The 13,453-nt window shown below is 46.1% G+C and overlaps 1 protein-coding gene and 1 pseudogene across 2 annotated transcripts in view; both read left to right on the top strand.

Annotated features, from left to right (window-relative positions):
* Ano6 (anoctamin 6) overlaps positions 1–13,453 on the top strand; it is a 174,535-nt gene that overhangs the window by 33,690 nt on the left and 127,392 nt on the right. The window contains exon 2 of one of the 2 annotated variants that reach the window (XM_051160263.1): positions 5,877–5,939. The exons of the other annotated variant lie outside the window; for it this stretch is intronic. Coding sequence (XP_051016220.1) covers positions 5,877–5,939 — 63 coding nt within the window. The remainder of the gene's footprint in view (positions 1–5,876; positions 5,940–13,453) is intronic. 2 annotated transcript variants of the gene reach the window in all.
* On the top strand, positions 10,573–12,705 carry LOC127201589 (ras GTPase-activating protein-binding protein 1-like; annotated as a pseudogene).

Consider the following 13,453-nt stretch of genomic DNA (forward strand, 5'->3'; position numbering starts at 1 on the left):
TGGGGAGCACCATAGTCTCCCTCAGAGTCAAGTAACTGTCAGATGTGTAATAGTTTGCTGTTTTCTCAAAAGCTCAGGAGCTAGCCTGGCAGCGTGTTCAGCCCCGCCAGGGTTAACAGACCCTTGGGAGGACTCTGAGGAGCCACTGGAGGAATGCAAGATTTCAAAACAGGATTGTCAAACAAACAAACAAAAAAAATGGTTTCTCTGGTATGTGAGGTCACCCCCATAGTGACGAATATTTTTCTATTACTGAGGAACAAAGAACAGGAAAACATTTGTAAACTTTATTACAAGGTCTTCATTGAGGTCAGTTAGAAAGTGTAGAGCATTTGCCTATGTTTTTGGCATAGTGCCTGTTAATGCCAATACTTTAGCATTTCACTGTTTTGTTTTTTTGTTTTTTGTTTTGTTGTTTTTTGTTGTTGGTTTGTTTTTGCTTTATTTATTTATTTTTTAGACACTTCATTTGAACAGGAAACGGAAGGAGGCTCATGGTATGGCTTGGTCATCCGTTGAGAACAGGCTCAGAACTTTTTGTCCTGTTAAATACTCAGGGGAGAGGCATTGTTGTCCCCATGTGTGTCGTCACTGGGAAGAGCATTCGCACAGCAGTCTTTTCTGTGTGGTGTCTGCCCGAGTTTGTGTGACTCAAATCGTCTCGTTCCTAGGTCAGCTCCAACATGGTGAATACATGTTCTCTCAGGTCACTTCTTCGTCTTGTCACAAGTCCTGAAGGTGGTTTACCTTCTCCTCAGAACAACTGTTGACCATCCAGTCACTTACCTGTATGCCCAGAACGCCGCAGCCATTACTTGGCACTGCTCAGCCTGGCTGAGGCGTGCTCAGTGGTGCCTCGGGTCTAAAATGTGTGCTTTCTGCCATAGAGAAAAAGAAAGCAAGCAAAGTGTGTTATTATAATGAAAATAAGAGTCTTAACTTACATGGCGCGAGTTTGGACCATCAATGTAAAGTTCATCAGGGTGGCAGCAAAGTGAGTCAACTTGGATCCGAGTCAACTTGGATCCAGATTGAACCTGCTGGTGATAAACCTTCATATTCCCCCACTCACTGCACCACACCCTTTTTTATCTGCAAGTGTTGGATATATGAGCAAGTAGTGAAGATTTGGAAACTATAGAAAACTGCAACAAACAGTGGCAGGGAAGCTCACTGCATCCTAACCAAAGCACTGGGAACGCCTTGGCAAGTTGTCTTTCCGCCCTGTCAAAGGAGCATTTGTAGTTTTTGTTTGTTTGTTTTTCGAGACAGGGTTTCTCTGTGTAGCCTTGGCTGTCCTGGACTCACTTTGTAGACCAGGCTGGCCTCGAACTCACAGCGATCCACCTGTCTCTGCCTCCCGAGTGCTGGGATTAAAGGCGTGCGCCACCACACCCGGCCCGAGCATTTGTAGTTTTATGCACTTCAGTCATATGCTCCCCTCTCTTTCATGTACCTTGCTCGATAAGCACTCTTCCCGCTTACTTTATTTCTCTCACTGTGATAGGATGCACACAAAACCTCATTTTAACCACTTTCTAATTTCTGTAGCACTAAACATGTTCAGTTGTGTTAACTGTCACCGTTGTCCATTTATGGAACTTTTCATTATGTATATTCCATATCTGTAAAAAAAATATTTCATGAACCACACTAAATAGCTGAGTAATATTCTATGATGTATAATCTATTGTATCCTATTTGCCTGCAAGCACATAGCAGATGCTTATTTTGTCCTCACTGTGAGACTTTATCACTAAGGTAGTAAACAAAGTATGGATGGTATCTGGGGGACTGGAGAGGAGATGGCTCGCTCAGAAGTGGAGAGCACTGGCTGCTCTGGCAGAGGAGCTGGGTTCGGCTCCAAGCACCCACATGATGGCTCACAACTGTCTGCTACTCTCTCGTTCCATGGGATCTGATTTCTTTCTCTGTCCTCATTGGGCACCAGATTTACATGTGATGCACAGACCGACATGTAGGTAAAACGTCTGTAAATGTAAACTTTTAAAAAATACTAAAAACATTAAAAATACGGTGCGTGTTCTACAGGACCCCAGAACTCCAGGGGGAAGCGGCCAGTTTGAGTCCTGTGGAGGTGACAGCACAGTGTCTGTGGGGTCATATAAACAAGGGGAATTTGACTTAAGGCCTTATTCGTGAGATCAGTCCTTGATTATTACAAGTCTTATGCATCAGTTTTGTTACTTTCATAAATAATAACAGTGAGCTATTTGTAATAAATCTCTGCCCATATTTCATGTTTAGCCTTTGTTTTCTCCCAAAAGGCATTCTTGTCATTTGTTCTCCTTTTTGTTTTTTTGTTTTGTTTTGTTTTTCAGTGTGTAGCTCTGGTTGGCCTCAGAGTTGCCACCCTCTTGCCTCTGTGTTCCACTCACCGGGACTACAGGTGTCCTCTCCCATTCTTTCTATGATGGTATCCGTGGTCGGTGTTACAGGTGTATCTGTACTGGCTGGTGTCCAGGTGGTCTTGCTGGTAGGTGTATCCCTCGTTCACTTCTGTCCCCAGGTCACTAAGTGCTTGCAGAGTGCTCTGTGCATCTCAGCCTCTTCTTTGATTGCAAAGTTTCCGTTAACTTTAGTTTGGGGAGTGGACATATTACCCAGGCTTTTCATATGTTCATATCACGATGGCTGAAAGGTAAAGTTTAATGGTTACAACATACCACTAAGCACCCATGCATATTTGTGTGAATGTACATGTTTTAAAAATACACAATCTTCCTTTTAAGGCCGTATTCCCAGAGAACATAAGCGTGGCTGTGTAAGCCATTGATTGGCATGAGCAAGACCTCGGCTGCATCCCCGGCATCTCGCATACATGGGATGTTAGCATTTGATGAGCTAGACATGGTGCCATCATCTTCACTTCTGCGTAGTGTGACACACACCACAGGACCAGGGGTTGTGATAGTAAGAATTAGAGAAAGGGCCTGGGGCTCGGTCTGAGGCTGTGAGCCTTGTGTCAACTGTTGAACAGCCGGTAAAGTCCCAGGATAAATTCTAGACAATTTCCGGTAATTCACACTGCAAAACCTTTCACTGTGTTATCAAGCCCTTTCATTTAAGAGTGGAAGGAAATGCTTCCTTATTTCTTGTCAGTTTTTTATGTTGGCAATTCCATCCTTAATTTAAAAAAGCATTGGTGTTTTCACTATGAAAACGGCTTTCCTGAGTTTTTAGCTGGAACCACTAAATTCAGTTGTTTAAAGCTCACTGGTGTTAGCCTACGCAGTTACATGTGTGTGTAAAGCAACCTAAAAATGACTTTTGGGCCTTCAGAGTTTGGCAGTTTCAGTCTGCTCACAGGTCACAAGAGGCTGCAAGAGTCAGAACAGCCACTGAAGGGTCTCTTGGCTTCATGGCTCTGCGTGTTCGTTGAGTTATTTGGGTCTACCTTTTCTTCACTTCTTTTAATTTGCTAGGGCAACCGTAAGAACAGCACAGAACAGGTCATTAAACAACAGATGTTTGTTTTCTCACAGTTCTGGAAGGCCTAGGTCAGGGTGTCAGTATTCCTGGCCTCCCAAGGTCAGCCCCCCTCCTCCCTCCCGCCCCCTTTGTACACAGCTGGCCTCTCTTGTGTCCCTGTGTGCACACACACACACACACACACCTGGTATCTCTTCCTGCAGCCCAGCGTTTCTTCTGATCAGGGCACCAGCCTGCCCGGGTTAGGCTTTACTCCCAATAGCCTCATGGTAATTTGCTTATTAATTTCCTTTAAAAGCTGCAGCTTTAACTTGATGTAGGGATTTTGGGGAGTTGCAGTTTCCTAAACATCTATAGGACAGCATTGCTTTGTTTTCATGTGAGTAGATTAATATAAAAAAAGAAACCAAAAGTAGCACTTCTACCAAGTTAGTGTCTGTTATTAAAGGGGGAGAGGCAGGTAAGTAGATGAAAAAGATAACTCAAACTGCTTTGAAGGATATTAAAGGAAAAGCAACTCTGTCCTAGTGCTTTTCTGGCAAGTGACTTCTCTGACATTTGCACTTTTTATTTCTCTTCATGTGTTAATAATGTGTCATAGGGAGGCATCCATGCACTGACTGCCCTAAAATGCTGTATAACAATCTGTGTGTGTGTGTGTGTGTGTGTGTGTGTGTGTGTGTGTGTGTGTTTGGTCAGCTAATAGCGGGCATTCAGGCTGTTTCCAAGGCCACCCCCTCTCCTAACTCCCAAAGTGGAGAGCTGTATTCCCTTTAAAGCTTGAGCTGGAAAGAGCCACTTAATAAAGGCAGTAGGCCTCAGCTTTCCCATGAAGAAAGCAGGCTGTTTTCCAGCTTCCTGTTTTCTTGCTGCTTAGTCTTTCAGCATCTCTGAAGAGGCCCACACTATGCAGGGAGGGGTTTTCCTTGGCCACTGAGGTCATCTCTACCCTCAGCTCTGCCCTTGGATAGGTTAAGCAGCCTTTCTTATACCAATGGCTGTTGCCTATGACTCCTTTCTGCCTGCCCCCAGCCTCTGGCAAGGTGGCAAGGGGCCAGCTTTCTAATGGAGAATGGGAGCAGTCTTACCATTGATCGAGATCTTAGAGTAAGCCAGGAAGGCCAGGCGCTTCTGACGTTATCAGGCCCTGTAAGCCAGCCGCTGCAGCTTGGGCACTAAGGGTGGAACAGTGCTCTGCTTGGTCCGGGGTTTCCTGGCCTAGCATCTTAGCCTTATGTGTCACCTGCCATTGTTTTATAAGCCGTGCCATGGTGCAGATGCTCTTTTGGTTTCTGGAAATAAAAGCTGTCTCTAGAGGGGTTCTTTGCCAGATCCCTGAAGAGTTCATTTTCACCTGGGACTTCTAAACCATACAGGGCCAGTGTCCTGTTGACCCAGCTGGGAAAAGGCGCTGGCAGAGAACAGCCCTTTTCTAAAGTCGGTGTTAGCTCCCTACATAGTCCCCAGGAGGCCCTGAGGTAGCTTGTGTTTCTGAGGCTCTGATTTCGCAATGCTGTGAACATGTTGTGCACATGGGCTTGGGTGCAGGAAACATGTAATTTCAGCAAAGATTTAAAGGGTTGTCTACAGTGTTTCTAATTACTGTTTGCTTGGCTCACCAGTGCCTAATAAGAGTGTTTACGTAACCTCAGGAGTGAGGAATGCAACGTTCATGTTACAGGTAACCATGCAAATCAAATTCTAACCAAGGATTGCAGAGAGTCGTTGGTAGAGAAGTATGCCATTGGGTTTTAAATTTAGAACAAGAGCTGTTTGGAACTTTCCCGCCTGTCATGCACTGACAAGAAGGACAGGCACACCTGAAATTGGCTACTCTGTGCAAACCCATTTAGAAGTCACCAGTGGCCTCTGATAATTCACTTTCCTTTTTAACTTGGGAACGAGGGAGGGAGAGACTTACGGGCTTCTTTATTTTCTTCTCCTGTCCTTCACTGCCTGTACAGGAAACCAAGCATGGGTCTGGAACAGTGGTGTCAACTTGGGTACAGCTGGACACCAGCCTGGGAATGTTGAGGTGCCTGGGACCTGATCCCCACCCCACCACGCTGCTTTAATTGTCTGGGATGCAGTCTACACTGGGCTTTTAAGAAGCCTGCCAGGGGGGTGATTATATACCAAGCTTGGTTCATGAGGCAAATCTCAGCCCTGGTCACACAGGGTTTCTGAAAAGCTCTCAAGCAATTCTGATGTGCAGCAAGAGCCTGGCCAACGGACTGACTAACTGAACTAACAATGTCCTAACAATAGGAAAAGCGAGACCCAGGAGAGTGGGATCAGGTCAAGGTCAGACACTTGTTGCAGATGCCTGGGTCTCAGGTCTGATGCCCCTTCTGGACTTTGTTTGCTCAGTGCCAGTCCTTATGTTTGTTTGTTGTATTTATTGATGCCTCCTCATCCTTCAGGTGATGTTCCTGACTCCAGGAGGCCTTTTCTGGCTCCTCACACTCTTCACCCATCCGGTCTGGGTAAGATCCCTTTGGTTGTGTTTGAACAGCACGTTTACGTAGGCGTCCCCTCACATGGTCGGTTCCGGAGAAAAGCCCATAACGTTCTTGTGCGCTGTGTAACTAACTTGATGGTATGTGCTAGGGCCTAGGTACCATTTGTTGGGTTGTAGTTCCCTAACTTGTGGTTTAATCTGTCAGTCCACATGGGTTGCTAAAAATAATCAGATTCCGTATACTAGTTCAGACAGCTATGTGTGTTTCCTGGGGCCTGCTGCATTATGGGTCAGGATCTAGTGGGGGAAATGGTTGGCCAAGGCAATGCTAATGGTGATATAATGAAAGCAAGATTTTGGTGGCCTCGAATGTTGCTCAGGGTTCTGTGAATAGCATGCAGCAGTCAGGGTGCTGTTGATGTGACGAGAGGGAGCCTGTGGTCCTTCGGCAGATGGAAGGTTGTCTGATGAAAATAATGTTTCATGGAAATGTGCTTTCAATCAGCTCTACGCTCATGATGAACATGTAACTCTGAGCGGCCACAAGCCAAATAGCTGAATTAAATTTTTTTTTTTTTTTTGGCTTTGTATATATGCAAGTTTTCTTAAATGACAAAAACAATGTGTTTTCCTCTATTCGTCCTCAATATTTAGAATGGTGGTTTTTTGCTGGGAAAGCACTGCCAGCCCCGTGAGCTTGTGTGTTCCTGCTTGTGGCTTTGTAGCCTGTAGGTGGCTATGAAGCATGGTGTAAATGTCACACCAAGAAATGACCGTCATGGGTGGGGAGTCGAGAGTTTAAGCCGCCTTGGAACCAGGAGTGCTCAGTGGGCAGTGCTGTGGGTAGATCCCAGGATGTGAAGGTGTTGAGGAGCCATGGCCAAAGTGCACAGTTACTTTAGAACCTATGGAACACATTTTACAGGTTCATTGTTATCAGGGACCATCACATCCTGGGTGTGCGGAATCAAAGTCACCACATATTAGGGAAACTTCCAAAACAAGCACTTCTAAAAATGTTGGGGTAAAGAAAACAAATTTAGTTGGAGATAAATGCAAAATATTTTTTGTTCGCTTGTTTTGAGGCAGGTTTTCATGTTGCCGGCTGGCCTTGAATTCACTGTCTCAAAGATGTCCCTAAACACCCAAGCTTCCTGCTGTCCCACCCTCGCAGTACTAGATCATAAAAGTAGGCTGTCACACCAAGCTCCAACTGGAAAACATGTTCATACCAAGTAATTTTACAATATTGTACAAAATGCATTAAGATCACTTTTAAAACAGAAATCTCAAGAACAATTTCTGTCAGATTATTTTTTACATTTTTGGGTGAAAAGATTTAACAGGCCAGTAAAATCCTATTGATGAGTAACTATTGCCATCTGAACCTCATTGGTGAGTAGTGATTGCCACCTGAACCTGAGGCATGGCGGTATAATCCAGAAATAAAAAGGAAGAAAATAATGCTCTAAACCTATAAGGACCGGTGTTCTCACCTAGGTCACACTGCTGACCTTTTGTAACGCCCTGCCATTTAGGACTCAGGCTTTACAAGTAAATACACACCCATGCACACCTACCCACACCACCCACCCACCACCCACCCACCCACATTTGTGCACACACCCACACCACCCACACCACAGGCACACACCCCTCCAACACCATACACCTCACTGCATATACACCACACACAAAACACACCATCCACACACCCACACTCTTGCATACACACTACCTATACCCTCACACACACCACACACACACCATCCACCCACCCACGCATGCACACACACACACACATCACACCACACTACACACACATCACACCATGCCACATGCACAACACACACACACACACACAGAGAACAGAACTGGAATTTGAACCCAAGTCTTTCTGATTTCTAAGTCCTGCGTCTTTGGCCCGTGGTTGAGGTCTCCAAATAAGACTGCTTACTGAGTGTGAGCATTTACCATGCTGGTGGAAGAGGCCTTGATTTACCTTCTTAGAATTTCCATTAAGCATTGTTCGGTTGCTGAGATGATAACTGTCCATGAAGTGTGGAGAAACGGGGACACGTGTACACCCCCATTGGAATGCAAACTGTCCAGGCGTTATGGAAAACTGCATGGTGGTTCATGAAGAGTAGAAAGGACTTCTGTGTTGTCAATCCTGTCTCTGGTGTATACCCAGAGGAAATAACGTCAATATCTGCATCTCCATAGCTATCGCAGCATTAGTCACAGTAGTCCAAATATGGAAATACCTGTCTGTTGGTGATAAATGGAAAAAGAAATTACGGCGTATGTGTGCACGTGTGTAGGTGAGTCCCTGTATGTACATGCCTGGGTATTCAGCTGTCTAAAGGAGGTTTGTGCCACTTGGGATACCATGTATGAATCTAGAGGACACGGTGCTGAGTAAAATAAGACAGACAAGAAAGCCAAACACTGCTTATATGTGGAATCTAAAAATGGCAAACTCATAGGCGCAGAGAGCTGAGCAGTGGTGGTCGGGGCCTGGAGGGAGGCAAATGGACAGCTGGCGACCAAACAGTTCTTAAGTCCAAGGGGTGTGAGACCTTAAGGGTCAGATGCACTGCACTGTGTTGTGGGAGGTGGTAATGAATCTGACTGAGGTCGTCTGCACACAGTGTGTATGTGCAGCAAAGCCCTTGCATTCTGTGAACGTGTCCAGTCTTTGCCAGTTACATATTTTAAAAGGACCGCTTGTGATGTGAGGTCATAGCTTTAGAATGTGGGGATCTGATTCTCAGCTGTATTTGATGTAGGGAGGAATCGAATGAGCAAGATGGTTTGTCTGCGTGCTACCTGTGTGATTGCCAACAAATCACTTACCCCGTCCGTCTCAGTGTCTGCATCAGTCAAATGAGACGTTATAGCTTCCTTCCCGCAGGCCCTGAGTTAGAAGAATATAGCAGCCTATAAAATGGTTCTGCCCTCTGCTCACAAAGCTTGCTTTCTCTGCCAGGACATTGCCTGCTTCCTGGTTGGGAAGCTTGCCCATCAGAGCCTTTGCAGTTCACAGGTGGGTCACAGGGTTTCCTGGTTGCTTCCTGGAGCCCTCTGTGGAAGCTTGGCAGGACGGAGCATCCTTGAGAGTCAGTATTCTGGAACTTTAGGTCATCTGAGCACACTTCTAGAGGAGGAGTGCAGGGTCCCATTCCTGGGGAGTGAGTCACACAGGTAGTCCTATGGAGCTGAGCGCCCTGGCTTCTCCAATGTGTCACCTTCCTAAGATGCTTTACTGCCCTCTCTCCGGGATGCTGCTTCACGGGCATTCTGCTCACGGCTCACTTCCTTCTTGGAATTCCCAATTTGTCTTCCCAGATCCTGCTGTTTATTCTTTGGTCCTTTGCGAGCATTTCCTTCATTGTAGGGTGTTGAAATGTTGACTTTTTTTTTTCCTCTTTCTGCTGTGGTTTGGGCCTGTTTTCTCTACATACTCTTCTGTACCCAGCAGGCTTCCATTAACCGCACTTTTAAAACTGTTTTGTGTTTTGAACTCTCCAACTGCCTGCTTCTCCGAAAATGAAGTCAAGATTTATTAATTAGTTTTATTTATTAATAGTCTCACCTATTCCATCTTGCCTCTTTTGTTACCTTCCCCATCCATGGGTGATACTGCCTCCTCCCTAGTGCGTGAGTTAAAATGTTACCAACGTGGACAGGGAACTAGCCTTGGTGTGTTTTCTTTGTTTCTTCGTTCCCTCCAGTACTTGGGCTCTCCTTTCAAAATGATCTGGAGTTTGTATTTTCTGTCTCCATTTCTGGTCACCTGCCCTCAACAGTAGTCTACGGACTGGTGTGTGACCCACACAATTGCATCAGAGAGCTCTATGATGCTGAGGTGCCCCACTGTTTGCCTTTGGGGGGTGGGGGGGTGTAGACTTCCTTGGGGTCCTTCTGGATTCTTCTACTTCATCTCTGTCTTCCTTTGGGGTCTTATTGGCTGGGTATCATGAGGTGTCCCACACAAGCGTGCACTCTGTCTCTTATTTTCTTCTGGTCATTGTGATAGACCCAAGCTATAGTCTTGAGTTCACCAAAACATGTTCAGTGATCACACCATCCATCTTCCCTCTTACCCTAAGGCTTTCCTTTTGCACAGTCAACTTCCTTCTCACCCTTTCCCATCTCACATACCATTTCTCAGGGAGGCTCCTCTCTCCACCTTGCCCCTGTAGTGTTATCTGTCATAGCAACCTGTTTGTTTTCCTTCTCTTCACTAAGCAGAGTAAGTTATTTTAGAAGTACTTACACCCGGCTTTGATTGCAGAGTTAAAGCTCCCTCAAAAGAACATTTTATGATTTGCGCATTGATACATGTTTTGCACGCAGCGTGGTTCCTTGTGTATTGTAGATGCAGCATGTTCTCCGCACCCACCCCCCACCCTGCACCCTCCCCATCCCCCTGACCCCGCACCCTCCCCATCCTCCCACCCCCTCACCCCTCACCCTCCGGCTTGGTGATTGACCCCACAGTGAATGTCTATTTGTCAAGTGTTTCACAACTGCACTCCTCCTTTTTGTAAAAACTCATTTGTTTGTTTACTCTGTGTGTGCATATATACATGCCTGCATTATTTTATGTGTACCACATGTGTGCAGGGATCTGCGGAGGCCAGAAGGAGGGCATCGGGCTTCCCTGGCACTGGAGTTACAGGCTGTTATAAGCTGCCATGTGGGTGTCGCACGTGTATTTCTAGTCAACAACAGTTGTGTAGCTGTTTCTCAGTTTTAGGCATTATCCTTTGTGCCAGTATTTGGTTTGCTTTTATCTCCCCTTGTCCCTTGTTTTTCAGTTCTCATTTTGCCAACCGTAATCGTATTGTAATTGTACTGTGATTTGGGCAAGATCAATATTCAGTGTTTACTTTATTGCAACTGTGGAATCTTCTCCACAGATGAGCCGTTTAATATAAGTTTGATTAACTTTTTCTCTCATGATTAAATTATGTGGCCAATATTGACTTTTTATCCTTAATTTTTGATATTAGTTGTAAATCGCCTTTCAATGTCGCCAGCCACATAGGAAATCTGTCAAGGTCATCTTTGGAGGAAGAGTTTCTGGAACCTTCCATTCCTTTCTGGGTGGTGAATGATTTCCACTACTGCACCACCTTGCCAGTTCCTTTAGGCTCTGTCTTGTATGGGGGCCCTGCTCCGTGCTGTCTTCATTGTTGGTTTAATATTTCATGAACACATTTTCCAGTGCTCACAGAGGAAGGTGGGAATTCCAGAGATGAGAGGCACAAGTCTGAAAATGTCTTCCTAGGCATCGCATGAGGGACACCGCCACCTCCTCCCACGCAACAGCCCCATCCTCCCTCTCAGCCATGCAGGTTGACTCGACCAAAGCGATGGTGGAGAAACCTAGTCCCCTGCTGGCCGGGCAGGAGTTTGTGCGCCAGTACTACACCCTGTTGAACCAGGCTCCAGACATGCTGCACAGATTTTATGGAAATGAACTCTTCCTATGCCCACGGGCCTGGATTCCAATGGGAAGCCAGCAGATGAGTCTACGGGCAGAAGGAAGTCCTCAGAAAAGTGATGTCATAAAACTCCACCAACTGCCACACCAAGATCCACCATGTGAATGCTCATGCCACTCTGAATGACAGGGTGGTGGTCCAAGTGATGGGGCTACGATCCAACAGCAGCCAGGCTCTGCGGAGGTTCCTGCAGGCCTTCGCCCTCGCTCCTGAGAGGGCTCTGTTGCCAACAAATTCTATGTTCACAATGACATCTTCAGATACCAAGATGAGGTCTTTGATGGCTTTGTCATGGAGCCTCGGAGGAATCTGAGGAAGTAGGAGAGCCTGAAGAAAGACAGCAGATGCCAGAGGTGGTGCCTCATGATTCTGGAACATTCTATGATCAGATTGTCATCAATGACTTGGAGGAACATTTAGAGGAGCCTGCTGTAGAGCTGGAACCTGGAACCAGAGCCGAGCTGGAACGGGAACCTGTGCTTGACATTCGAGAGGACCAGCCTGAGCCCGCACTGGAGTAAGCTGCTTCTGAGGACGTGCAGAAGAGTGCTTCCCCACCCGCCAGCCAACATGGCCCCAGCACAGCAGGACTTGTGGACATTTTCTTGGGCATCTATGACTAGTAAGAACCTTCCTCTCTGTGGGGCTGTTCCAGTGGCGGGTATACCACCTCCCATGGTCAAAGTGTGCCACCTTCATAGCCCCGTCCAGAATCGAAGCTTGAGTCTCAGATTCCACTGCGAAGGCTGAAGAGAGAGAGCGGAGAGTTTGAAAGTAACGGATCAATATCCTTCCATAGAGGGGACCCCGGCCAATCCGTGAAGCTGGTTAACCAGGAGGTGTGGAACCTTCAAGGATGGGGAGGCAGCACCCTGACAGTCACCAACTCTTCATCGGGAACCTACCACATGAGGTTGACTGAACTGAAGGATTTAAAAATATATATATTTTATTAATTTATTCATATTACATCTCAGTTGTTATCCCATCCCTTATATCCTCCCATTCCTTCCTCTCTCCCATTTTCCCCTTCTCCCCTCTCCTATGACTGTGACTGAGGAGGACCTCCTCCCCCTGTATGTGCTCATAGAGTATCAAGTCTCTTCTTGATAGCCTGCTATCCTTCCTGGTGGCACTCAGATGAAGGATTTTTCCCCCCAAATCTATGGGAGCGTAGTGTCGGGAAGTTGCCTAACTTCAGTTTTGTTGTGTTTGATGATTCTGAGCCTCTTCAGAAAGTCCTTAATAATAGGTCCATCATGTCCCTTTGAATGTGGAAGACTTGAGCTGCCAGGGAAGGCAACCACAGGAATAACCCCCTACCTTCTTGTGTGGGCCGAGTTGTGGGATGAGAGGCCCTCCCTGTGGGAGGCATGGTTCAGAACCCAGAACCCAGGCTTCGGCATAGGCCAGGGGAATTACAACTTCAAGGCAGTGAATTGCTCGGCCCAGCTCTCACACAGCACACAGCCCCGGCTCCTGCAGAATGGTGAATTCCTTCAAGCTGCCCTTGGTGTCTCGGAGTAGACTATTATACACTGCTTGAGTTTGTACAGTTTTAATTTCGCCTGTGTTCATGGTGTGTGCTCCCCACCCTTCTCCCCTCCCCTGACCTTTTAGTCCCTCACTTCCAGTTTTCCTGAATGATACTTTAGGAGGAATAGACTTTTAAAGAAGAGGAGGAAAGACTGACATTCCTGCTCACACCGCTTATACCGACTGGAGTCTAACAGCCATTCCCCAAAGGAGTGTGTCTCGGTTTTCACTCTCAGTGGTTGCTCATTTGTTGGGAGACACAGGATTTGATAAAAATTTTGGAAGCAGGAAAAAAATCCATATTATCTATCAAGAGTCATGACTCCTTTCTGGTGTGGAAAAATTGCCTTTTTGGCAACTATCTCTGGGGTCCTTTCTGCTATGGGTAACTGAATAAAAGGTGTTTCCAGAAAAAATAAAATAAAATTTTAAAAAGAAAATGCCTTCATCTTCCTGGATTTTTAAGTGACGACTTAGTTAAGTGTGT

The sequence above is a fragment of the Acomys russatus genome, chromosome 17, assembly GCF_903995435.1.
Source record: "Acomys russatus chromosome 17, mAcoRus1.1, whole genome shotgun sequence".
In the NCBI taxonomy this organism is placed as follows: Eukaryota; Metazoa; Chordata; class Mammalia; order Rodentia; family Muridae; genus Acomys; species Acomys russatus.